We start from the raw sequence: 26,745 nt of genomic DNA, 5'->3' as shown, positions 1-26,745 counted from the left end.
TGATTTATGCACATTGACACTTTAGATTCAAACTGCCTTCATCCTCGAATGCTGAGAAAGTATTTAATACAGCTCTAATCTGATTTCTTCACTTGCCATAAAAAGAATAGAGGAAACATTCATGAAGTATCCAGGAAGACGGTCTTTCCAGGTCAACTTCTCTACAGCAGCCTGAAAAAAAGAAGACAAAAACAGTAAGGACAAAATAAGGAAAAGGGAAAGTGTGTTTACCTTTGCTGGAATATTTGTCAAATATAACAGTGCTTCCCACAGGAAAACCTTTAAAAGAAAGGGGAAAAACTGCTTTATTTGGTCAAGTTGGTCAAAAAGGTAAATCTCAAAGATCTGGAAGGCTGCTTGAATGAAAATCAAACCAAGAAGATTCCATCCAAACCCTCATGACCCTGTTTAGTTCAGTATTACTGATTAGAAGCATACATGAAGTCATACAGGCAGGCTCAGATGCATAAAAGAAAGACTAAAGAGGTGCAGCAACTAAGCTAACCGTAAGCGCAACGTCGCCATCTAGTGAACGTGTTGGTGATGTACAACCAACATTACAAGCTGACTGGATTTCACACATACACACATTTCTTGACATATTTAAATAAGATTAAAGTGGTGATTTTTTTCAATTTTTTGAGAGGGTAGGATTTCACATATTTTGTTGCAAATTGCACATTAAGTGAGTATGGTCAAACAAAGATGACCATGTGACACAACAATGATCTTCTTGAGTGTGCCGATCACATAAAATTCTACATTTCTTTTCTTTTGCACTTTAAAAGACTTCATCACCTTTACTACATCCAGTTTCCAACTGGGTGCATTATTACCCAGTGTGTTTTTATTTAAATGGAGTTTGTAATATTACAAATTATTTTTCCTAATAAAGCAGACCATGATTTTACTCACCGTCACAGCTTCTCTAAATATTTTTTATCTGATAGTCAAATCATCGGATATCCCAATCATCTCTGCACAAAACAAAAGGACTTTGAGCAAAATTGTTTAAAAAAAAGGGTGGATGTTTTAAGAATCAAGCATCAAAATAGCCAGCTGCCTTTCTCTGTAATCTTCATATTAAATACATCTGATGAAGCAATTGGGCAGTAAATTACACACAAAATGCTAAAATCTAAACAAATTAAATTCTCAGAGTGGAAAATCTAAGGGACTGAAACACTGAAAGACAAGGTTAAAATCTGTGTGTGTGTGTGTGGTGGGGACAGTCATCAGCAGGGGAGGCTGTAAATGGGTGACATGTTATATTTGGCTTTTAGAGTCCACTGAGGAACGTCCAACATAACTCTCATGACATAAACTCAGTGAGTTTTTTTGCTCTTTGTCACTCATTCCCTCTATTTATGCACCGTCCTCTAACTCTCTGTCTCTAATGCAGAAAAAAAAGCCAATATCACTGTTGTAGCAAAACACAGACAAGGGAGATAGGAAGACTCATTTTTAAGACTTTATTACAAAATGTCAAGCAGAACATCCCACGGATGAGACAGATTCAAGTGCTAGAATCTGTCAGCGAGAGCTCATTTGAACAAAGACTATCAGTAAGACAACAACTTGCATTTTGGGAAATGTATGCGCTGCCCTGCACTTACAAACATCCAAAATAAAATAATTAATATTTCTTAAATTTATTATGCAATGTTTTTAAGAATAAATAGAACTATTATATAAAAAGTTTCTACAATATCAGTAGAGTTTTAAACTAAGACCCTCTTAAATTGAGAAACTGTTTTGGTCAAACTTTAAAAATAACATCAATCTCATGAAATATCACGAGATTTCAGCCTGTTAGCATTCAGAGTGTGTCAGGGAAAACTCTCAGCTCAATATCTGTAAAACTCACAAAGTTATAGCCATTTTAGTTTGAGCTAAGGTTGATTAGACATCAAGGTCATGTTGGAGATGTGATTTTTTTTATTTTTTTTTATTTTTTGCCAAGGATAAAAATGCAGTTCTTTGTTTGGTCACACAGGCGCCGGCCCATAGGGGGCGCTCGTGCTATTTTGACTTCAACCTCCATATTCCATTTCTGTTTCCATTAATACTATATATGAATGATTAAGACTAGTAGAGGTGGTTTCAAATGATTCTAGTTAACTTTAGTTTGAGTCCAGCAGTTACTAATCTTAGGTTAGTCAGTGTTTAAGAAAGCCATTTTTAGGTCAAGACTCGGGTTTACTGTTGGCCTCAAATAAATCTTGATCGTGTCAAAAGAGCAAACTGATTTTTCAGCCTGAGTGATGACAGCTGTTTTGCACATGTGCAGCGTTCAGGATGCTGATTCTATGAGGCCCTACAGGAGCAGGTGTCATACGACGCTCAGTTCAGTCCTGCCTTTGAAAAATCATTTCCTTAATTTGAAATTAAAGCTCATTTTAGTCTTGTCAGGTAGCAAATCCAACGGTTCAAGAGTGTGTGAGAGGGAGAGTTGTGTGTCGCCATAGTGACGGTCACTAATCTTACCCCTGGCTTCCTGCCCAGCATGCATCACTCCCACTCAGCCGCTCTCTCTCTCTCCCTCTGTTTTTCTTCGTATCTCTCTATTTTTTGTTCTTTGTCTTTCTTTGTGTTGTTATATAAAAAAATAAAATAAAATGACAGTTTTTTTCTCTTTTTTCATCCATGTCAAAAAATATATTTCAAAATTGCTGCCAATGTCATTTGCTTCAAAATGTCAGGAAAAAGTGTCTTTTCTAAGGGAGCTGTACCTGATGTGCTGATTATTGAGTTGTTCTTTTTGAGCAGGACTGTACAGTAAATGCTAAACCTTCCTACGTTCTGCTTGAATTTCTAGAATTCTTGTCAAATAAATAACAAGAGCCGTGTGTTGAGTGCGGTCGCCAACACAGCAAGTCGCTGAGAAAGCAGGTGGACGTCACCGAGGGTCATTTAAGGCCTAAAACCTTTTTGCTGCTGATTAGGTGGGATTATTAGAAATTAAATTTTTTTCTGTACATTTAGTAACAATTCTTTTTACCTGTATTTTCAGTGCTTTAATAGATACTGTACAGAAAAAAAAGGCTTCAGCGATTTACTTGAAATGATAGTTCAGATTAGTGGTGTCCAATCCTGGTCCTGCAGGGCCACTATCCTGCATGTTTTAGATGTTTCTCTGCTCTTCAGCAGGTCTTCAAGTTCTGCAGAAGCCTGTTAATGACTCAGTCATTCAAATCATGTGTGTCAAAGCAGAGAAACATCTAAAACATGCAGGACAGCAGCCCTCCAGGACCAGGATTGGACACCACTGGTTCAGATCCTTTGAGGCAAGGTTCTGTGCAAAAGTTATGAACTAATATCTTATCTGTTGTATTTGAACAACTTCAGGTTGGAGAATGGAGTTTAATTCTGACCAGACTAATGAGCTAACAGCCAGTCCTAGCAGAGATTTTAGTAAATTGTTGTTGAAAACCGCTCCCATCTCAAAATGTTCATAGCAGTTCATCAATGTGCTATTTTATACATCTTTACACCCTTGTCAGTTTTGTTTTAAATTGTTATTTACATAGAATCACATTTAGCTGTAGCACTTTCAGCAGGAATTGGGTTTTTTTTCTGCCAAATTAACCATGTAATGCAAAAACAAATGAGATTATGTAAGGGCCTGGAAAATTGCAAATTATACTAAAGGAGTTTGAATAACAAATTCTGTTTAGGTTAGTTAAAGCTACACTGTCCAAGAGAAACTTTATTCAGAGTCAGAATATCTACCAATGTCATGAAAACATGTTCAAATGTGAAGATTTTGTCTACTACCCCCATAGAGATGACTGGGACACATAGTAGGTATTATTATTGCTACTTTCAGAGAGTGATCCAGACGACAAGACTGGAAACATGTGAAATTGTTTAAATAAATCTCCCAGCCATCAATCTTTGAGTCCTTTGTTTATTTGAGAAGTAAAGGTAAAAAAAAGCATTGTATTGGCATAAACCACGATAAAACCTTTGACTGTAGTTGTCTTATAATGGCAACAATCCATGACAGTCTTAGCCTCACTCGAATAAGCCACCGGCTTCCCAGTCCAGGTCAGAATTAAACTCTACTTCTCCAAACTGAGAACCTAATCTAAAACAGGGGGGATATTAATTGATCAAAACCTCTCCACAGAACCCAACTTGAAAATATCTAAACTGACCCTTTAACTAGTTTAACTAGCTGTGGAATATGTGTCTTGTTTTTGAACTATTTCCAGCCCTGGGTTATTATACTTTACACTCTCAGACAGACAGTGTCTTCACAGATGAATGGTAAACATTCTGACTCCAAGCAAAAATTTCTCTGACAGAAGCAAATAAGAAAACATATGAAGATAAAACATAAGGGAAAGAAACCACAGCCAGTGTTATGCAAGGTCATCCAGACAACAGATGGTGGAAAAAATAACACTGTGATCCTTTTTAGCCTCGCGAGGTGAGTTTTACACTGTGGCCATCAGTCGTCTGGATTGTTGCAAACGAAAGAGAAAAGTTGCGGAAACGAATACCTGAGAAGTGGCGGCAGCCAGAGGATGGGACAGGAAGAGAAGAACAGACAGACCGCAGCCTGCAGGAAAGGAAAAGAGAGCGGAGAGGGAAGGAAATCGGAGGTAAGGGAAAAGAGGAAAAGGAAGCAGAGAGGGAAGAGGAAGGAGGGAAAGTACATGCAAAGGAGAGGAGCGGAGAGAGGAGGAGGGGTTACCGGCACTCCTGCAGCCATGGCAGACAGCAGCTTTTGTCTCCATCTGTCCTTCCCTGTCACTGTCCCGTCCTCCTGCTTCTCAGGCTATAAGACAGAGGGACAGGTCACACACAAACACTTGTTCCTAAAGCCCATTAAGAGCCTTTTATTGCTGGAATGTATCTTTGAACTCTTTATAACGTTTACAATCATGGCTGTATAAAAGCAGAATCTGTCAGGGAGTCAATGGGTTGCAGTCAGGTTTAGGACAAACTTATTGATTTAGATTTATTCATATTTACTGAGTAGGTCATAAATGTGCCATTCAGTGTCCAGTATTTACAATAGACCTGACAACCTGTCTTTATCTGGTTAATAAAGAGCAAAAATGGCTCATCCAAAGTAGTAATTAACTGATGTAGAAGCAAGATTGAAAAAAAATGTTGAGAACTAAAAAAAAAAGAGAAAAAACAAAACACTTATTTGTTTTTTAAGGTTTCTGTTCTATTGCAAAAAGCATAAAGCTGTGATATTTCCTTTGTTGTCTCAATGAGTTCCATCTTTCTATTTCAATAAAAGTAGAATTAGTAAAACTTTAATTACTTTCTAACGCTTGCAAGTCTCCTCGCAACACTTAAAACATTTCTGATAAAATAGGGATCATTAAAAACAATTTGCTTAAAGGCTGGAATTTTCCCAGTTAGACAATGTGGAGGACATTGATTAGGCCCCCCTTTCACACTGGATGATGACCTTTGCAGGGTCTTGGTGAGGTTCTAAGGCATGCAATAAAAATACAGTGGGCTTTCCATTACATGATGAGTGCGATAAGCTGGAATTGGGGTCCAAGGTGGAGTCATTTAAAATTTGAAGCTGGCCTTGCTACACTGGCCTTGTGCCTATGTTTATGTGACAAAGTCATGGAAATAATCTAGCGATTCTAGTAGTGTTGTGCTAATGTGCTGCGATCTTCTAATGCTTAGCTGCATCAAGACACCGACCAAGAAAGTCGGGCCAGAGAGGGGCTTGGAGCATGGAGCATCAGGGGTAGCCGTCGTATTATTGTTGTGGTTTGCAGCTTTTCAGAGTTTCTCATAACTTACTAAGTCAAGATTACGACTACTTACTAAAGCTTATCTAGGCAACATATCAAAAATTTTCATCTGCAAAAACAGCAAATGTGCTAAAACAAATCTCTCTTCAGAAAGACAATTAAAATCTTGGCCAGAAAACCTTTTCATGCTCACTACTGTAACATCAGTAGGTATATTATTCTAGACATTGAAAAAAATGCCAAATGTTCAGGGATCGTTTCTTGTTTTTAAGGTTTTAATTGGGCTTGCACCTTCACAAGTAAGTTATTTTATTCATAGGTACAATGCCAGAATTACAACCAGATCTTAAACTAGCGAGGACTGGGTTATAGCAAGATGGAGAACAGAATTTGGGTGAAAAGTGACGTCAATTAGAGCAACACGGCAATACAGGAATAAAAATTACCAGGACATGTCAGAGACTGCAACAACTATTATATAAACTTTGGTTAAAAACAAAACAGACATGTACTCACCCATAAAATATATTTGTTTGGGACATCTATCATGTACTGTTTTATGAACTGTCTTATTTATTTTTGTATTCTTATATTTGTGCACTTTTTTAATTCACTATCTTTTATCTACCAAAGGACGAAAGATGAAATTTAGCAATTGAGCTAATTCTTTGTATTGGTGGGCACTGCAACAATATTGATTAATATGTAGTCCTTTTTAAATAAATAAAATAAAATAAAAGAGCCAGAGAATCCCAGTGAGTCAGCGGCAGGCCACTAAGACAAAATGAACAAACTGATTACTGTGTTACTGTGTAATAACTTGTTACTTTGTGAGCCGAATGGAACGATCTCATGTGCCATATTTAGCCCACAAGCCAGCAGTTGATGATCACTGTAATAAAGCATTTGAAGTGTTATTTTGTTTCAATCTTTCAGCAAACACAACTTTAGGTGGGGACAAGAATGTGATCTTGCTCTTGTCATTTTTATTTCAAACCTCCTTCTATATTGAGGACAGGTCAGGACTGAAGGCGGACCTGTCCTATACCGTCTTCTGCTGCAAACATGCCTCTGTAACATGTGCCAGTATGTTACTTTAATCTTTTTTTTTCAATACAGATACTCTTATTTTTAAAATATTTCAGTGATTTTTCTCAGGCCTACTTCACTTCAAAATGGCTGCTTTTCCTACGTTGGCTCCTTAAACAGTACTTTTGTACCAAATAATGATTACAATCACTAACTAAACATCCTGTTTTTTACCTCATTAAGATTGATTGATTGATTGATTGATTTGATTTTTATTTTCAAATGTGTCATACACCCTCACAAGTGCCCAGCCCACATGGGCTTACAAGACACATTAAAAAAATACAAACAAGCACACAAGTGAGAGAACTAAAGAGAACTAAACGCTCTTCGAACTGTAATGCATTACCCAAAAATATAAGACAATTAAAACCACCTGCAGGGAGATGTTGCCATCAGCCGTAAGTCTCTGCTTCACTCTGGTGGTGTCAGAGATTCATCCGTCACAGAGGTCCGAGTGGGCCGACGGGACTCATGATTGACCCAGTTTATTCAGAGAATCTAGATCATTAGCTGTCTTTAGAATATGAAGCTAATATTGGCAAAATAAAGTAAAAACCCAACCATCTGGGTCTTTGAGAAGTATCTGATATCGACTGCAAAAATGTGGAATGCTGTCAGAACTAACAGCTATTACTAAAAGTACACACCATAGCATTTTTGTGTGCTAATTTTAATATACCATTACTTTAATGAGTGATGGAAAGAATATAATCCACTTTCCAGTCATTCTGCTAACACTTGACAATATGTCTTGTAATTCCTACCTCTTTCTTTTTCTTCTTTTTCTTTTTTTCCTGCTTCTTCTGCCGCTTCTGAAGAAGGATGGTCTCGTACTTTGGCCGGGGGTGTTCCTTAAAAAAAAAAAGGGAGTTTTCTGTATATGAATATGTGAACGTCCTGTAGACTGCACGCTGCATATGTATATTTCAACCTAGTTTGGAAAGTAATTTTCACACAGAGTTGTCACGCTTTAAATAACATGAATTAATACTACCATAAAAGACCACTTCCCGTCACAGAAGGCAATGCTGTCCTTAAATAAACAGAGAATGCTGAAATCTTAGAATATTCTCAAAAAAAAATAACATGTATTGCACGTGGCTGATGAGTTTTGCGTGTTTACCTCGTCCTCATCCATGCCTGTCAGATCCCAGCTGAAGCCCAAACTAATCTGGCGACGCTTCCACTGCTCCAGGAACAGCACAGCTACGGATATCCAACAGAGACAGAAAAGTTTACTAGCTGTCAAATCCATCATACTTAGGGTTATCAGGTCTCCAGAAGTTTTAATTTAAATAAGAAAACAGACAAACAACAAAAGCTTTTTTATGATCCTGACTGAATCTCATAGATAAAAAAAAGAAAGTGAACTATATATATATATATATATATAAAGTGTAAAATTAATATGAAAAACTATGCAGCCACAAATGCTGTTGTAATAGATGGAGTATGGACATTAGTATTTTCTTGCTGCCATAGGCTCTAATGCACCCCCATACCATCAGAGAGGCAGGCTTTTGAACAGTTTTCTGCTTGGCTTTAGTCGGTTCTTTAATAATAAATGAGCTTTGGCTCAGAGGACACAGTGGCGTTTCTGGATGATGTTAATATTTGGCTTCTTCTTTGCCTGATAGAGCTTTAAGCAGCGTTTGTGGGCGGTGAACTGTGTTTACAGACAATGATCTGTGGAAGTGTTCCTGAGTCCAGAACAGAACCAGACCTGATTTTAATGCAGTTTGAGCTCAGAGATTTCTCCAGAATTTTGAAATCTTTTGACATTTTGTATGTATATTATTTTCCATTGTGAATGGAATATGGTTTTATGAGATTTGGAAATTATAGCATTTTCAGAATTGGGGTTGTATATTGTCTAGTTTTATTCAGCAACAGGAGGTGATGTTTGTAGTTTTGAAGGCTTGAAGGTTTGAAGGCTTGTTTAGAAGTTAGTGAACCTGGAAATAGGAATTTGTCTAACTTTTCAATGCTAATGAACCCAAACAATGATCTATGGTTCACTTTGAAACAGAATGATGTTCTGTTCGTACAAGGTCCAATAAGGTGAGGAAAATTATTCTTACAATCACAAACTTGAATCCTACCATTGTTTGAACAATTTTAGAAAAAATAAACTGCAGAGGATTATGAAAATAGAGGAACAAGCAGATGATTGTTGCAATTTCTGCCATTTACCAGCTGCTGAAACAGGTTACTGACACTGCAATAAGACCTTGGGCATCTTTTATTACAATGTTTTACCAGAATGAAGAAAACGCCAATCATTTAAAGAGAAGTATTATTGATTTGCTTTTCACTTTTCTAAATGTTTCACATTTTTAGAAGGTGGTCTGAAACATCTTTTGAAGGTGACCTTTGACCTTCTGCTGTTTTACATTGTTACCCTAAGCGTTTGCTCATTTTAAGTAAAGAAAGTCATGAGATATTAATGAGAAACTAACAACACGAGCAGCTCGCCTGTTCTCCTGTTCTCACACACACACTTGCACTCATGCAAATACGTAACCTCACCCCACAGGGACATGAAGATGGCGAAGAAGACCGTGGCGGGGTTATCGAAGAGGTGCGACGCTCTGGCCGTGCCACAGGCGGTGCTGAGATGCCAGTAATCGCATGCCCCGTCACACAGAGGACACATGGTGAAATTGAGACGATCGTCGCACATCTCCAAACTGATGGAGGAAAAGAACAAAAACTTCAGCCAGAGAGTGCCTACTGTTTGACGTGTCAACATTAACTATATGTGGCATTAAGCAGAGGCTGGGATTTCCATACCAGAAAAAAACACAAGAAATGAATGGAACTTTTAACTAGTAACTACCTCACAAGCTTTTTTTTTTCTTTTCTTTTGACCCTGTTCAGAGTCAGTGTGGGCTGAATTCATGACACACACGCTGCCAAGCTGTACCTTCTGTGTGCCTCCCACACAACCGTGACTAAAGCCAGATACAGCAGGTATCAGGGCAATCCCTGTTTTATGCATGTGTAAATGTGCAGGTGTGTATCCATTAAAATAAGAGGTGAAAAGAAAGCCTCATTTTCTCCATTCTGGTAATATGAATGTTTTATAGTGAGCCTCTGTTCATCCAAGAAATGTGACATTTGAAAAAAAAAAAAAAAGTATAATTAAAAACCTAACATTTCTTGAAGGAATTCATATCACACTCTGTTTTTTTATACCAGTCTTTTAAACTAAGATCATCTGTTCTTGAGAAATAATGAAGTTGCAGATGTTTTGTTCAAATCTTAAAACTAACATTATGTACAAGTTCACACAATATCAAACAACCTGTTAGTGCTCAGGGTGTGTGTTGCGAATGAAGCTCAGCTACTACCACATCAAATTGTAGCTCAATATCTGTAAAACTGACTGAGTTATAGCCATTTTTGTGTTTGCTAAGGTTGATTAGCTGTGGTGGCCATTTTGAACCAGGATGGCTCTGGGTTCTTAGATATTTTGTTAACAGACAGACCAATTTGACAACAGTTATTGGCAGCGTTTTAAACAGAAATGTTGCTAAAAGAGTTAAAACTTAGAGTATGTGTTAGGAACAGTCTCAGCTACTACAACAACAAAATTTAGGTCAATAGCCAAAAAACTGACTGAGTTATAGTTATTTTGTGTCAGCTAAGTTAAAAAAGCTGTGGCGGACATCTTAAATTGGGTTGACTCCAAAAGTTAATAAATTGTAGATACCTATTCAGTTATTACTTTCTAAAAGTTTCAATAAAATCCGTTGAGTGGTTCATAAGATATAATTTGCTAACGGACAGACATATGAACACACACACAAAAGGTAAAACCATTATTGCCTGCCATTCACTTTTTGGTGTTGGGCGAACTGTAATAGCACTACAGTGGTTCTTTTTTGTGCATACCTGGGTATGTTAGTATCCATCGTCGCCACACCGTAGCCAAACACAATGATTCCCACTATGGACGCCAGGATGAGCAGCTGAGTGTAAACACCAAGCCACGCAAAGTACAAGCCAATCTTCTCTCCAAAGTACTTCCTGCAAACGGAAGAGACTGGTCATGACAAGAGACAGTGAAGCGTTTGAACACAGTTGGGTTGCATTTGATGCAATAGTTGTGCTACGTTAATAGCTAAATTTTGATTCACTGATGAAGCAACTTTAAAGCTAACCCCTGATATGTCACTTCAGAGATGATAGCGTAAACCTTGTTTCCATTAACTAGTTTGGACTAAATAAACTTTTATTGCCAGCAAGTGGTGCTGTCAGCTATAAAGCACATGGCTATAACAAACAGATTAGTGATCACCATTGATAGTATATAGAAATACTAGATGCCATGTGGGTTGCCGGATGTTATGGCTTGAACAAGACCAACTCTCCTGTAGGCTAGTCCCAAGTTTTAAGTCCCGCCTCCTCTATGTAAATGAACAGGTTATTACCCTTGGTAAAATAAAATAAAAAATAGATAAATGCATATACATTTGACTCCTGTTGATTCACATAGTTCTTACCTTGCTGCTGTATATTCAAATATTTATTTTATTAAACGTTTAACTGTAATTAGTTGTTTCATGTTTGAATGTAAGGGCATGTAACAACATGATTGTACGAGGGGCATAGGTGGGCATTAAAGCCCAACATCCCTAGTGAGCAGACTCTAGTTCCAAAATGCAACATGGCAGCTCCTGTAAATCAGATTCCGCTGGCTTAAATTCCAAACAACGAGAGAAGGCTGGGATATCTGCCCCACCCACAGTGTCAAACTGGATAAAAGACGTACTACTTAACCTACAATTAGAGAAAATTAGGTATGTGATGAGAGGTTCTGAGGATAAATTTTATAAAACCTGGAAATCATTTATGACCTTTTTTTTTACTCTTTTCAATAAACCATCAACAGAGGTCCAGGAATAGTAGACCCTGGGAATTTTGGCTGAGCAGTAGTTCCATAAACCTTGACATGGTCTTTGTATTGTCTCAATTTTTAGTTTCTCTTTTTGCTACATACCCTGTAGGTGACAGTATCTAGGGGATTGTTGGTTGTTTATTAGGTGGGCTGTGTGGTTCTGTAGTTTTTGTTTTGTTTTGAAACAGTGTCATACAGAAGTGTAGAGGTTTAATACCAGCTACTGCAGTGTTCGTTAACACTGGTATGTTATTTTTGAGAAAGTTGTTTTTTAAGCTTGAAAACTGATAAAAGTCAGGCCTTCGTTTGGTTAGCCATTAGCCTAGCCTGGATGAAGACTTCTGCCTCTTTCTCCATACTCTGTGCTCCATGACTGATGTCACAGCTGATAAGGTACTAAGTACTGATAACTATACAGAACATCACTTCAGATTTGACTGGAATACTCCTTTAAAAGAACCACAAAAAAAGAAAACATTTAAAAATGATCATGTACGACAGTTTTCTTTCTGTCTGGTAACCTTTTTGGGGTGTTCACTAGGTTTGGATTGCCACTGCTATTATATTAATATCATGCATATTATTGTTGCTGTTAGGCAACAACAATGTTTCATTTTGTATGACAATTCTTCTCTGTGTACTGTACGGCAGCTAAATATAGCACTATTGCCCACGACAAATTTTCATACTCGGGAAAATAAAGAGCATCTGGACTGGGTACCCCATCTCTTTCCTGTTAAATGATAAAGAGAGCAAGATAATGCAGGATTTGAAATTGGATGGATGTCTCCATAACACTTTATTTGCCCTATCTGGCTTTGGAGAGCCAGGGGGCACACATGGGGTTCAGTGCTGCAGTGCCTAAATACAAGGTAGCCAAACATTAATTTGATACATCTTGAAAGGAAGCTTGGTTGTCAAGAGAGGAAGTACAGTTGTCTTCTTCTGTAGCACTTAGGATTAGTGAACACCTTCTCAATTTTCAGTGAACAACACCCAACTACAACCCAATTGCAGAGGGTTGTGGGATGATGCCCACTGCGGTCACGTTACCTGACCAGATCAATGGGCTGGTACTTGTAGAAGGCCGAGTATCTTGCCCACTCTTCATGCAGAACCTGACAGCACACACACAGAGAGATTCAGAGTCAGTGTGGGTGTATGTTGTCATGTGGAAAGTTGAAAACGATTTTCAGAGGCACAGCTGATCTGGAGGCAGGCGCTTTCTGATTGGTGGAAATAAACCTTTGAGGACAAAGCCTAGAGCTGCAGTTTAAGTAACTTTATCCTAAAGTGAAACACAGTAAGACAGGAGGAAGACAGTAGTATAAAGCCAAATAATATAAAGGTGTCCGGTTTGGTTAGATCAAGGTTGCAGACTATCCTTAGAGCAAAGAGGCTTTTTTTATACAATTAAAACCAGATGTTTTTGTACAATATATTACAAAACACATAACCATAACCAACCAATAGAAATTGTGGGATACTAACCAATCACATGTTTTAGATTAGTTAGGATTTTTATTTGCTAAATGCCCAAGTAACAAGAGAGATATTTTATTATTATATTCTTCAAAGCCACAAGTTTACATACACTGTGCATTTAACAATTTGAGAAAGCCCAGATGATGATGTCATGGCTTTGGAAGCTTTTTATAGGTCAGCTGACAACATTTGAGTTAACTGGAGGCACACCTCAAACACGATGCTTCTCTGTGTGACATCATGGGGGAAAAAATACATCAACAAAGATATCAGGAAGAAAAATGTTGAACTCCACAACTCTGGTTCATCTTTGGATCCAATTTCCAAATGCATAACGTTTCATCTCTTCAAACAGTTATACAGAAGTGTAAACACAACGGGAATGTCCTGACATCTGACTGCTCCGAAAGGAGACGGGGTTTTGGTGCGAAATGTGTGAGTTAACCCCGAAACAAAAGAAAAAGACATTGTGAAGATACTGGCTGGTCAGAGAGTCATTATCTACAGTGAAACATGTCCTGTAGCAACATGGGCACTCAGAGAGGAAGAAAATGTGACTTCCAAAGCAGCATGAAAAGGCTAGAGTACAGTTTGCAAATACATACAGGGACACAGCAGACTTTAATGGTTGGGATTTTTAAAAAAGTAATACAAAATTCTGTCTCTCATTATTTGGGCATTTAGCAATAATAATAATATGGGAATTCTAACTGACCTACAACAGGAGAGGTTTAGTCTAATTTAATCTCAGACAGTGAGAAAAATCTGCTCCGGTAAATGTAAACATTTGCTTTCAACTGTATAAAAAAACAAAAAACGATTTACTCCAAGGATAGTCTAAAACCCCAAACAACTGTAATAAAATGCAAAAAGTACCATTCATGTTACATTGACATTGACTTTTAATTTATTGCACACAATGGGAACCCAAGATATTTCATGTTTGGTCTTAAAATCTTTAAATTTGGTAATATATAAATCCATTTCTGTAATTTATGCTTGCAACACATTAAAAAAATAATTAAACAGCAAAGCTTTAATTGTTTTGCATTGTTTTCTTTGTGACATTTTTGTGTAAATTCACAGAGGTCAATTGAAAATTTTAACAAATTTCCTTCTAAAATCTTCTCCGCAGTAAATTCTTTTAGTTTTTTGTTTGTTTGTTTGTTTATAAGCAACAAAAAATGAACAAACAAGCTAAAAAAAGAAAACAAATGTTGGAGGCTTGTTCTACCTTTTGTAAAAGCATATTTATTAAAGCACTTTTGTTTTGTTTGTTTCATTAACTTGGAGTGTTCTTCCCATCCCAATATTTTATGATTTGCCTCTTTTGAATCAATATATTTTTATAATTTCTTTCCAGTCTGCTTTCTAAAAAACTCTTTTAGTTTTTCTTTGTCCTTTGGAATTTGAGTCAACACATTTTTTTTCTACCTTCAGAGCAGCTCCACATTTGAGAAATGTTTACTGAACTTAAACGCCAATCTGTACCCATATTGGACAGATGGGAAGATGCAAGAGTCTGAGAAAAAGGGAAAAATGATGGGACAAAAGTACTACTCTTCAGAAGTTTGCTTGGTCCTTTGCTTTGTAGCCATTTGCAGTTCAAATGCTTTTAGACGAGGAACAATTCTGTCTAAGTCAATGCAACAAATCAAGTCTGGTTCTTTTTAAAAAACAAATAGTGATGTAGTACTGAACTTCATTATTTTTCATAAGACAGAGCAATAGAGAGGAGGAAGAGAAGAGGGTTAAAGTCAAAGAAAATGAAATAAAGATCAATTGAAGGGGAGTTGGTGCACCTGTCTGTCGTTCTGTTCCTCAAGTTGCCCGATGACCTTATAGTCACCCTAAAGAGAACAGAGGGTAAAAAGCATCAGTGCGTGCAAAATTACAGACATTGAACTGAACTCTTTGGAAAACGTTTGAAAAACACATTTTTGACTAAACATTCAACATAATCGAAAAAGTATTCAATTTTACTAATACAGGGCTAATATGAGAGAACATTGTTCAAACACACCAAAAACAAAGTCCAAAACTCACAGGTACACAGCCAACAGCTATGCACAGACTTGTCAAACAGAATAACACTAATGCATATTAAGATTCAAACCACACTTTAGAAAAAAAATGGGTCATAAAGATTCTGTTCAAAATGCATGGCAACTTTTTATAAACCTAATCTGACGTAAACAAGTAAATCCTTCTATTCATACATTTTCTTTACCCACTTCTTTCTTTTCAGGCCACAAGGGAGCTGGTGCCATCACAGGGACACAGAGACAAATAAGAGAAACAACCATTCACGCTCTCTCTCACACCTAGGGACAATTCTAGAGTTACCAATTAACCTAACATGCATGTTTTTGGACTATGGGAGGAAACCGGAGAACCCGGAGAAAACCCACGTGTTCACAGGAAGAACATGCAAACTCCACACAGAAAGATCCCAGGCCAGGAGGCGAGCCTGCGAACTTCTTCCTGTCGGGAACAGCTCTAACCAATGTCCCTACCTGCCGCCCCAAGTAAATATAGTTGAGAGGAAATGCTATTAAATCAAAATGTGCAAGTAAATATAATCACTGACAAAAAAAAAAGTTAAGCACCCAGAAGGAATGAACTGATTTGGACTTTTTGATCCACATGAAGAACACTGATAAGTATGACTTGATTTGCAAGGAGCTGACGCATCTAGAACGAGCACCAGGGGCTGTAAATGGTGTCATCACAAGCGGAGCAAGAGTATTATCAAGCCAAGGCTGGAGCATCCAACAGTCAGTAAAAACAGTGAGTGAAGGTCATCAGACATAGAGGATAACTTGTAGATGCATTATACTGCATTACCAGCACTTGATGGAGTTTGATAAGGGCACATTGCGGGTTTGCATGATTGGGTGGTCACATTGTACAGATGTTGGGCATACAGATGTCTCAGTGAACTGATGTTGGAACCAATGCGTATGTGAAGGCACCCACACATGTCATGAAGGTTCTTGTCACCTAACAGAGACCACACCAAAGGAGGATTGTTGTATTGCACATCAGGCATTACAGAACTCCTTGACTACCCCCACCCTCCCCTCGCCAACCACCAACTAGACACAGATTTTAGACTCTTTATAACACCACAACATCTTGCACCGTGTCTTGGCGACTGGCATCAGCCAGACTGCAGGTTCATTGTTCCATTAACACCAGAGCAGAAACAGTTGTGTTTGGAGGGGTGCCGTAGACGGAAGGTATAGGCTGATGATGAGTGGTGTGGTGTGGTATCGTGTTCAGCGATGAATTTCAGTTCTGTTACCATGGATGATCACTGTGTGCACATATGGTAGCACAGAGCGGAGAGGACCAATGCTGCCACTGTTGTGGAAAGATATCCACGCTACTCCAGGCATTATGGTTAGGGTAGCTTTAGATCTGACTTCAGGTCACCTCTGGTTATTTGCAGACCTGATGGCACGGCGCTACATCAGTGATATCTTGCATCTGAATGTCTTACCCCTCCTGAGACAACACCCATGTACAGTCTTTAAACACATGCAGTTTTACCTTCCGTCCTGAAACATCTGAATGTTTAAAATAACTTTTTTAAAATAATGATCACCGTATATCCTCTAAACTTAACCCTCCTTTTTCGCCTAGTTCTCAAGTTCTTAATATATTGCTGTTATCAAAATCTAGATTTATTAAAATGTTTGAAATGCAACAAAGATGACTAGTATAGACACTCACAGAAATCCTTTGTGAAATAAAGGTTTTTGAACATTACCATATTTTGATTTCTTTTTTTAATGGCATTTTAGGACAAAAAGGACACAAAAAAATTCACTTCATGACAACTGAATTACAGTGTAGCATTAAAATAAACTGCTGTATTATGGGACTTTCAAACCACACACTTACATCGTGAAGAGGGAAGGCTGCGTCATACACGCCTTTGGCTATCAATGTGCTAATGCCTGAAAAAAAACAATACAGGAAGAGCAGAGACATAAGTGAGTTTATATCACAAACACGTTTACATGTACTATGTCTTCTGCAGAAAGGATAAATTCTGTTAACCTTGACTTAAATTCAAACCTCTGTGTTTCTTTTTTTAACTGCTCTCACTCAGACTGAGGTTAAAAGGTTTTGTAGACTGAGACAAACTGGGACAGGGCTAGAGGCTGTCTCTCGTTTTTGGAAAATTTCATGCATGAAGTGACGGCCTCCCAAGGTAAAGTCAGGACAGACACTGACACATTAGATCACTCAGCATACAAAACATAATCAAATAATCACTGTTCCTTAAAAGGGGACAGATAACTAAGGAGTTGTTAGTTAGGCTACTGTTGAATCAAGAAACACAGATATATTATACAGTGAAAGACATAATTACACACTCAACCAGCCAGAAACAACCACAACTCCCATAGGCCTCTGCTTCAATTTCAGTCTGACCCAAGAAGTGTGACCCACTTGTGGAGGAGAAGGAGCAGAAGAACAGTGTGAGAGTGTCGACGTGTGTGTAGGGTTGAAAGAAAAGAGACAAAAGGGTTAAAACTCTATTTTCTCTGCCTTTCTTCCCCGGCAGCTCTGTCAGTACCCGCCGGCTGAGACCGTCTGCTGAGTGGGCCAGCCAACCACACATATGGTGGACACCAGATATAAAACGGGTGTCAGCTCATCTCTAACATGGGTCTCATAGCTGCAAAAGTTGGTGTCGCAGTTACAATCAGATGTTTGTATATACACATCATAATTTGTGGCATTTACCTAAAACATTTTTTTCTGAGTGGAATGACTACACAGAATTTGACCTCAAGGATTTTTAAAAACAAGGATGGGTGCACAAGTTTGAACTTACTGGGATCAGAATTATACATACTGGTTCAAATACCAAGGCCTAAGTTTTCCATGAACTGGAAACTGCTGGAACCGTTCACAATAAAGCAAGTTTTCTAATCTGAGAGAATGTCAACCAAGAAAGAAGGCCCTGCTCCAAAAGCCACACCTCCAAGCTCGGCTGAAATTTGCAGAGGCCCTCATGGAAAGGCCAAATAGCTTCTGGAGAAGAGTTTTATGGTCAGACAAGACAGAGATTGAGTTATTTGGCCACAATGAGAAGAAGCACATTTGGAGCAGTCAAAGTGAGACTTTCAAACCTAAGAACGCCGTAAAAACTGTCAAGCATGGTGGTGGTAGCATCATGGTGGGGCTCTGGGGCATTGCACAAAATGGATGGAATAATGAAAATTGAGGACCAACTCTAAACTCCTCAACTTCAACTCAAAACAGCTAGCTGAAACTTAGACAAATGTGGGTGTTTCAACAAGACGGTGATCCCAACACATCAACACTGGTTTCTAAATGAATAAAGCAGGATGACATTGAGTTTCTGAAATGGCCTTTTCAATGTCCCAACCTCAGCTTTGCTGAAAATGTGTGAACAATGCTTAAAATTCAGAACTGAGCAACTTGGTAACTTGGTACAGAACATTCAACCAAATATTAGTCTGGTTTGTGCCTATATTTGAGCCTGTATGTATAATTTAGACCCTGTGTGGATTAGAGAAAATCTACAATAAATGCAAACTTGTGCACCCAATTCCTGTTTTTAAAAATCCTTGAAGCTGAATGTTGTATGATCATGCCACCCTGTAAAAAGAACCATTCAAATAAATTCTTAAAAATCACAATTTATTATGACTTGTATGTAAAATTCTACTCCCAACTGCATATGTGCATCAAAAAATTCAACTGATGCAGTAAGAGCACAATGGTTTTATAATTTATTTTTTATAAACTTCTTGTTAATTTGTTTTACAACAAACAACAGCTGACTGTGTTTTGGTTCTTTTGGAGTGTCAGATAGCGCTGGCTTCTCAGGCGACTTTGTGCAGTTTTGCTTACACCAGTCTCACACAGCTGAAACTGCTGCTGAAGTAATCCTACACTTTTAATTGCTCGTCACCCCTGAGGACATCCAAGGTAGATAGAACTGGTAATGAGCAAAGCTGACTTTCTAGGAACAGCCAATCTGAACTGGGGTGTTGCTACAGAGCAACAATTCCCACAGAAATAATCATAAATAGAGGTAATGTCATTTTTGGGGGTACAAAAAGAATGTTTACCTAGCACAGTCAGACATTTCACATTTGCTTCTACTTTTAAATCTTTAACACTGATTCTAGTAAGAAGTCAAACCTCCATAGCAGAAATAGAAAACAGTTTGCCTCACTGGGCACTTTCGGTTGATTCTCACTGACTCAACCCTCACTCTTAAGCAGTCAGTGGCACAGTTTATCAGCTAAAAGGATCAAAAGACCTTGACATTAAGCTGGTGCCAGCAAGTGCTGAAGAAGCCTGTTTTCAGAAAAGTAGCACCACTATTAAACCTCGATTTCAAAGACTTTTATTCAAGAAACCATGGGAAAACTCGTAAAAATACAATATACTTTAAGTGATAAGAGTAAGCATAGAAAAAGAGAAGCATCATGGCAGTTTGAGCTGCTTCAAACCAGCTGCGAATAGAGTCACCTATTATTTTAAGCACCATTAAAGAAAAGGTGGAATATGAGGGAAAAATCCCTCGTTTGTCTGGGGTTTGTATGTCCTTTTATAGATCCTTAGATCAAAATGGATCCATCTAATGTAAAAAATCTTTGATCTCTTTCCCACTTGGTATTTATTTCCATACTTAGCTTTATTTATTTTCGTTGTCTGAATTTATTTGCATTCAGACAGACTGTATGACCTTAATGCACATTGGTAACATTTTCCTTCAGATCACCTTTGGAGTTGGCCTGGACACCTATTGTTCAAATCAGGGGTGGGTAAACCTAGTCCTCGAGGGCCACCATCCTGCATGTTTTACTTGTTTCCATGCTCCAGCACACCTGATTTGAATCAATGGGTGATTAACAGGCTTCTGCAGAACACGAAGAGGTAATTTAACCATTGAATCAGGTGTGTTGGACCAAGGAAAGAAGTAAAACTTGCAGGAAAGTGGCCGTCGAGGACCAGGATTGCCCACCCCTGGTCCAAATAAATTTGGCACTCTGAACAGCAGTCTGTCCTGCCTCTTGATGTGGGACCTTAGACGTGACCCCATGAAAGTAGAAAAATTAGGGGTACGCATTTTAGTGCCAGGTGTGAATGTGCTCTATCAGAGCTGATCATTTGCAATCAAATTACTCAAGATGGATTTTTAACAACAGTTCGAACAGCCTCTTAGAGAGGCTAACTTGTTGGTTTTCTCACCTATAGTTTGACATGTCCGCACGCAAACTGTTCGTCTCAGGATCTCATACACCTGGGGAAGATTTGAGATTGTTAGACTGGGAAGACAAAATAAAAAAGGGTCACAGGAGGAATAAATACATCAGTTCATAAACAAATACTCACTATTCTGCCCCTTGTGGCATTGTCAAAGAATGTATCCTTAGATGTTATGTTGTAGCTGAAAGAAGCAAAATCAAATACTTACTATGCTAATAATAAACATAAATAGTTAATCTGTAATCATTACAACCTCTATATTTTTAAGTTTCCCTTTCAATTTGAATAATGTGCATTAAGTTATTCTAGTATATGTATGTGGAGTGATGTATAGTGGCCATCTGACAGTAATCATTTAATTTTCACAGCTGGTAAAGGAATCACACCAGCAAAACTAAACATACAATCACTTTAATGTATTCCTGATTTACAATGAGATGCTAACTTGCCAGGAAAACTAAATCTGTTCCAATCCGTTAAAAGCTTTAGGAGCATGCTTGTCAATCCAGTAAGTTCCAAAGACCTGATTTAACATATATTCTGCTGGTATGAGTAAGAATTTCATAGTGAACTTTGGAGGAATGCTTGGCTTGGATTAGAAGTTCAAATTCAATTATGTACAATTGGTGCAAGCAGAGGGTTTCCAGTCTGACCCTCTGCCACCACCTATGGATGTTCTACAGGGATCTATATTAAATCCAACCCATTCAAATTCTACATAAACAACATCGTTAATGCTACCCCTTGACCAGGTCATCATTGTGAATGAGAATTGACTTACCTGGTTAAATCAAGGTTAAATAAAATTTAAAAAATAGTTAGCATGGTGGGGCAGGTTGGGCGGCATTGTAATGCAGTGAATGGATGGACGGATGTTCAACTAATGTGCGGGTGTCTTACAGGTGAAGCTTGTCCCTGGAGAAGCAGTGGGAAATAAATTTGGTGCTTCCGTGGTCCTGATGAGACACTTTGGGCTGGAATGGCTGGTTCAGTTTCCTCCACATCGTGCTCATACTAGACCCGAAACCCTTTTCTTCTTTGAGTTCATAACTCTGAGACAACCATCGACACAAACCCAGTGATGTTATTTCACATGTTAGACATCTACATCAAAAGTACTTCACAGTATTGAAAATGGAACCTTTCTAATTTAGAGCAGAACTGTGGAATTACAGTAATACATAATTTAGTATAGAAATCTGTTGCTGAATGAGCCGTGTGCAAAAGGACACCCATCAGGCCTTTGCTCTACACGCCTTTGTCTTGTCAATCATTGTTTTGTTTTAATGGTTTCAATTACACCTTTTTAAAAAGAAAAACATTTACATATATTGTCTTATTACTACATTGTCAATGACCACAGAACCAAAAGAGTGAAATCTTACCGTCTTAGTCGGGACTTTAATCTTGAGAAACTCAGCCTCTCTGCACAACACAGGCCAAGGCGCATGGACTCGAGTAAAGCTGGGTCCGTGGGTCTTTACCTGAAAAATAAACAAGTAAAACTAGAAGCTTTCTGAAGACATTTTGAAAGGTGCCAATGCAGCGTGAAAACCTTAAAAGATAGTAAAATGTCTGTTTAGTCATGTAAAGTCCTGTCACGGCTGTGGGTTTCACAGTTACTTTGTTGCTTGTATTGGTTTCTGATTTGTTGGTAATTTGTTTTTCTGAGGTTTAGGGTTAGGGTTAGTTTCAACCTGTTTTACTGAACTCTAATTGAGAGTCAGTTTAACACAGCTTTGTTCCATCTGTTGATCAGCTCACCTGCCTCTACTCACTAATCACCCATCCCGGTTCATATAAAGTTAGCCTGTCAGGCCTTCATCTTACACATGTTCTGTTCTTGGGCCTCAGTTTGTTTTTTTATTTATTAAAATACTTCTGGATTCATCCTGCTTGCCTGTACTGAGACTGTACCTTTTTGGGTTGTGTTTCACCACGCGTGACAAGTCTAAACATTTGTGACTCATTAAATCTTTAAATGGCATTTCTACTTTGAAGTATGTCTGAGTTATAGAGCTCCGAACATGGCAGGGTTGTCTCACTTGTGTTGCCAAAATTCCTTGGTTTCTATGTGGAATTTTGCCTATGCTGTCTGATATACTTCCCATATATTCATGTATCATTCGTAATAAGGCTGCACAATATATATATTTTTTTTTTTTAATTATCATTGCAATATCAGTGCTTTGACTGCAATAAATCATAAGCCACTATATTTCAAGTACCATGTTTCTATGTTCTGCATGCTGATAATATATTTGGTTAATCCAACAGACACTGACCTGCCTTGATGCCCACAGTTGGTTTAGAAGACAGTGATGTCAGACGAGAAACTTCCATTTATCTCAACTGATATTGTTATCACCATATTAAACAGTAATATTACATCCCCAATTAGTAAAGTGCTTAATTTCATCATTTCACGATGACAGGAAGAATATGTTGCAGTCAAAGACTGAAAGTGACTGAAGTGACCAGTGTAAAAAAAACATGCTCATCTGTGAAGATAGTGTGTTTGAGAGTGCAATCTTATGTCCTATTTTTGCCATTAAAAAATAACAAAAAAAAAGAAATGTGAACCATTATATGTGTTCAAATAAATCTCCCAGCTCTTAATCATTGAGTTCTTTGTTTAATTATCACAAACAGTAAAATGCGCACAACATTACTAAAAGTCATAGCATACTGTTATTGATCAAGCCACATGTTTTGATGTATTTTTGCTTTTTTTTTTTCCTTAAGCTGTGGCAGGACTTACAAATCAAAAATCATGACAGCCAAATAGCAATATGGGGGCTTCTAAGTTTAAGTGCTGGCCCTCCTAAATATTGTTTAAACTATGTGTGTAATGCAGCTCAAAACATTCAAGAAAAGAAAATAATCTCTAGTTAGGCGAGAGTAGAAAATACAGGTTTGATTTCTGACAAATAATTCTGTGAAATGCACAGCCATGGCGCTTGGCTGAAATGATCTGGTGTTTAAAAATGACTGAACAGACCATCTGTCAGCTCGCCTTTGCTATCCAAAATAGCAGACTTTGTTTGAGCAACAGAGACCTAAATACATGCCACACCTGTTTTTACACCATTCCGTCTCTGCTGAGTTTGCTCCCAGAGCGCATGTTTCATCTCCAGAGGTTCATCTCATTTTCTCAAACCTGCACTCTAATCTCTATCTGAGTTAGGCTTAAAAAGTAAGCGAGGTACAACCAGTCTTTGCCTTTGCTCTGTCCCCCTCAAACGTTTTGGAGAACCAGTTTGATCTCCAACTTTGCCCTATGAAAGATAGATGCTGCGTCTGTTCATAAAGGAAAGCCTGGAGCTGTTGTTGCCGCAGCCTGCTCCTAAAACATTTTCATTTTTTTATGTTAAAAATCAGACACCGAGTGTAACACATCTAACAATGAACTTGTTTTGCTACTAAATAATGGTGCGGTGCCCACACAGTAATTATAAGATGCATTAGCAAAATTTGATGACTTCAGGTGGTATCAAGAGGTACGTGACTGGATTCTGAACATCAGTTTAGATGAATATGAATAAAGAATTTCACTTAAATGAAAAACCACAGTATGTTTGTTGCATTAACAACTAAAAGTTCATCTCATCGAGATGGCTTGCTGTGATAGTTTAACCAGAAGTGAAAGACAGCAGAGCCGGTGGGGGACGACAGCCAGGTAACTTTAGCCTCCTCAGACCCCCATCAGCTTCTGTAAGCAGGGGGAGTGAAAAGATAAAGGTGGCATTGCCAACAATGGTAACCTGAAACGATTCCCTTTCTTCTCTCCCGACTCCTACTCTCCTGAGATCTTTCACTCTGTTCCAGCCCCCCCACCCTTACTTATATTACTGCCTTCTGCTGTCGTCTCTGCTTTGCTGACTGATTGACTGACTGGCCGTCTCGCTAACAGTCACTCTTCTTATATTCCATTACCTTCGTTCTCACCTACATCCACAAAGTCCTCTGTCCCACATGGGGATCCAGTGAACTTGGCCCCTATTTTAATCAAATCAACCATGTTATTATTTGCTTTAACTTGTAGTTTGAATGTCTTTATCCCCACTGAAGGCCACCTGTAAGTGATGGACAACACCTACCAGCACTCTTTGAAACATGGACTATTTTTTTGTATCACTTTGGTGTCTGACGTTGTATTCACGGCAGCACTCTTCTATTTTGAGTAGTGTGTTATTGTGCTCTAACCAATCAGTAACCACTAGCAACCAATATTTTTCCTCTGCAGTGCCAAGGTAAAAGCCAAGACAGAGAGGCCACAGCTTGTCATGTTCTCATCATAACACTATGCAAAACTTACTGAGCCAAAAAACCCACCGAAGTTGGAGTTACAGCGCAGCCCAAAACAAAAATATTACACCTTGGTGTGAGCTTACATTAATTTTAGTGAAATTCAGAGAACGCAAACTGTGTTCTTCCTGTTCTTAGATTAAATCAGAGGTTAAACTTGTTAAGAACAGCGTGGAACATGTTAGGGGTTTTGATATGGCACGAGCAATTTTATATCTTGAAACTACTTGAGGAAGTACCCTTTATGTTGTGTCAATACTTCAAGACGTCTTGCCAGCTGTAGTTCAAAAAAGGCTTGTTTTTTGCTCCTAAACAACATACTCTCAAAACAAGGAGAAGAAACAGTAAATGTACTATGATTGTTTCAGAGTTTGTTAGATTATGTTGACTTCTCAAAGATGCACCAACTGCACTTGCTTAGCAAAAAATAGTGAAACTGGGTATGGACTGCCTACATACAACAGCAATTATCCATCCATCCATCTTCTACTGCTTATCCATGGTCGGGTCGCAGAGACAACAGGTCCAAGAGAGAAACCCAGACCTCCCTCTCCCCAGCGACACTCTCCAGCTCCTCCTGGGGGATCTCAAGGCAATCCCAGGCCAGAGAGGAGACATAATCCCTCCAGAGAGTTCTGGTTCTGCCCTGAGGTCTCTTCCCAATGGGACATGCCAGAAAACCCTCCAAAGGAAGGCATCCTAATCAGATGCTCAAATCGCCTCCACTGTTGTCCTTTTGATGCAAAGGAGCAGTGGCTCTACTCTGAGCTCCCCCCCCCAGGATGATGGAGCTCCTCATCTCTAAGGTTGAGCTCAGCCACTTCCACCAAAGGAAGCTCATTTCAGCCGCTTGTATCCAGGATCTCATTCTTTTGGTTATGATCCAAACCTCATGATCATAGGCGAGGGATGGAATGTAGATAGACCAGTCATTCAAGAATTTTGCATTTTGACTCAACTCTTTCTTCACTACGATCGATCGAAGCAACGCCTTCATTATGGAAGACGAGGCACAGATCCGTCGATCCATCTCCTACTCCATCCTCCCATCACTCGTGAACAAGACCCCCAGATACTTGAACTCCTCTACCTGAGACAGACTCACCCCTGACCTGGAGAGAGCGCTTCAACAGAAATTACATCAGCGTTAAAGAGCTGGTTTGAAACTAACTGTTCCACATCTAATTGGCTTTACCAAATACAAAAATAGCAATAACTCAGATAACATGACAAGACTTGATGTGGCAGTAGATAAAAGTCAACCTCAACACATACTCAGAGCGCAAAACAAATCGCAGAACATCTTTGTTTAAAACTTTGTCATGCAAGGTGGTGAACAATATGCTTTCCTTCAAGGGATGCTAGTTTTATTCTAACTGGATTGCTAAATTAACGGCTAGTCTAAGAGATGCATAGCTCAAAGCTCTGCTGTCCTAAAACACCTCCATTCTAAAAAACTCAAACACTGTTTTTTAAACTTTTACAACCCAGCCAATTTCTAAACACATATTTATTCCAAAAAGAAAAACAAAAGGATTTTTCTGCTGGAAGTACCCCCGGCCGCACCAGAAGTGCTACAGCTACCTGCTGCTGCCACTATTTGCACTTGCAAAGAGCCACAGAATTCTATGTAAATGATGTAATGTGAAACGGACAACAATAAAATAGTTTGCAGGTTGCTAAAAAATATTTGAGACAAGATGGCAGTGATCTATTTGGGTTTTAGCCCAGCTCAGACAATCGTTAGCTCATCAGTTGTTCAGAAATGAACTCTGTTTCTGATGGTCTGAAATGTTGAATTACCATTACTTCTGTTGTGCAAAAGAAACTGGTTAAAAAACATCTTTTAAAGTAATGACTTCATATGCTTTTGTGTGTTTTATTCTACTTTAATGTTCCTTTTTTGTCTTCATAGCAAAGAAAAAAGGTGTGTTATAAATAAAGAGAATAAATAAA

At 38.4% G+C, this 26,745-nt stretch overlaps 1 protein-coding gene across 6 annotated transcripts in view; it reads right to left on the bottom strand.

Annotated features, from left to right (window-relative positions):
- Nucleotides 1-26,745, bottom strand: part of ano2b (anoctamin 2b) — a 78,013-nt gene that overhangs the window by 28,206 nt on the left and 23,062 nt on the right. For 2 of the 6 annotated variants that reach the window (XM_017432570.3, XM_017432579.3), the window contains 14 exons: nucleotides 21,867-21,965; nucleotides 21,382-21,533; nucleotides 20,608-20,662; nucleotides 20,464-20,515; nucleotides 17,125-17,180; nucleotides 15,018-15,065; nucleotides 12,784-12,848; nucleotides 10,725-10,859; nucleotides 9,357-9,517; nucleotides 7,951-8,033; nucleotides 7,822-7,860; nucleotides 7,592-7,678; nucleotides 4,703-4,786; nucleotides 97-171 (listed from right to left, as the gene is read on the bottom strand). In XM_017432570.3, coding sequence (XP_017288059.1) covers nucleotides 97-171; nucleotides 4,703-4,786; nucleotides 7,592-7,678; nucleotides 7,822-7,860; nucleotides 7,951-8,033; nucleotides 9,357-9,517; nucleotides 10,725-10,859; nucleotides 12,784-12,848; nucleotides 15,018-15,065; nucleotides 17,125-17,180; nucleotides 20,464-20,515; nucleotides 20,608-20,662; nucleotides 21,382-21,533; nucleotides 21,867-21,965 — 1,191 coding nt within the window. The remainder of the gene's footprint in view (nucleotides 1-96; nucleotides 172-4,702; nucleotides 4,787-7,591; nucleotides 7,679-7,821; nucleotides 7,861-7,950; nucleotides 8,034-9,356; nucleotides 9,518-10,724; nucleotides 10,860-12,783; nucleotides 12,849-15,017; nucleotides 15,066-17,124; nucleotides 17,181-20,463; nucleotides 20,516-20,607; nucleotides 20,663-21,381; nucleotides 21,534-21,866; nucleotides 21,966-26,745) is intronic. The other 4 variants (XM_017432572.3, XM_017432580.3, XM_017432573.3 and 1 more) reach the window with 3 other exon arrangements.

This window comes from Kryptolebias marmoratus, linkage group LG18 (assembly GCF_001649575.2).
Source record: "Kryptolebias marmoratus isolate JLee-2015 linkage group LG18, ASM164957v2, whole genome shotgun sequence".
In the NCBI taxonomy this organism is placed as follows: Eukaryota; Metazoa; Chordata; class Actinopteri; order Cyprinodontiformes; family Rivulidae; genus Kryptolebias; species Kryptolebias marmoratus.
The sequence above is the reverse complement of the archived record's forward strand: the minus strand, read 5'-3'. Positions and strand labels throughout refer to the sequence as shown.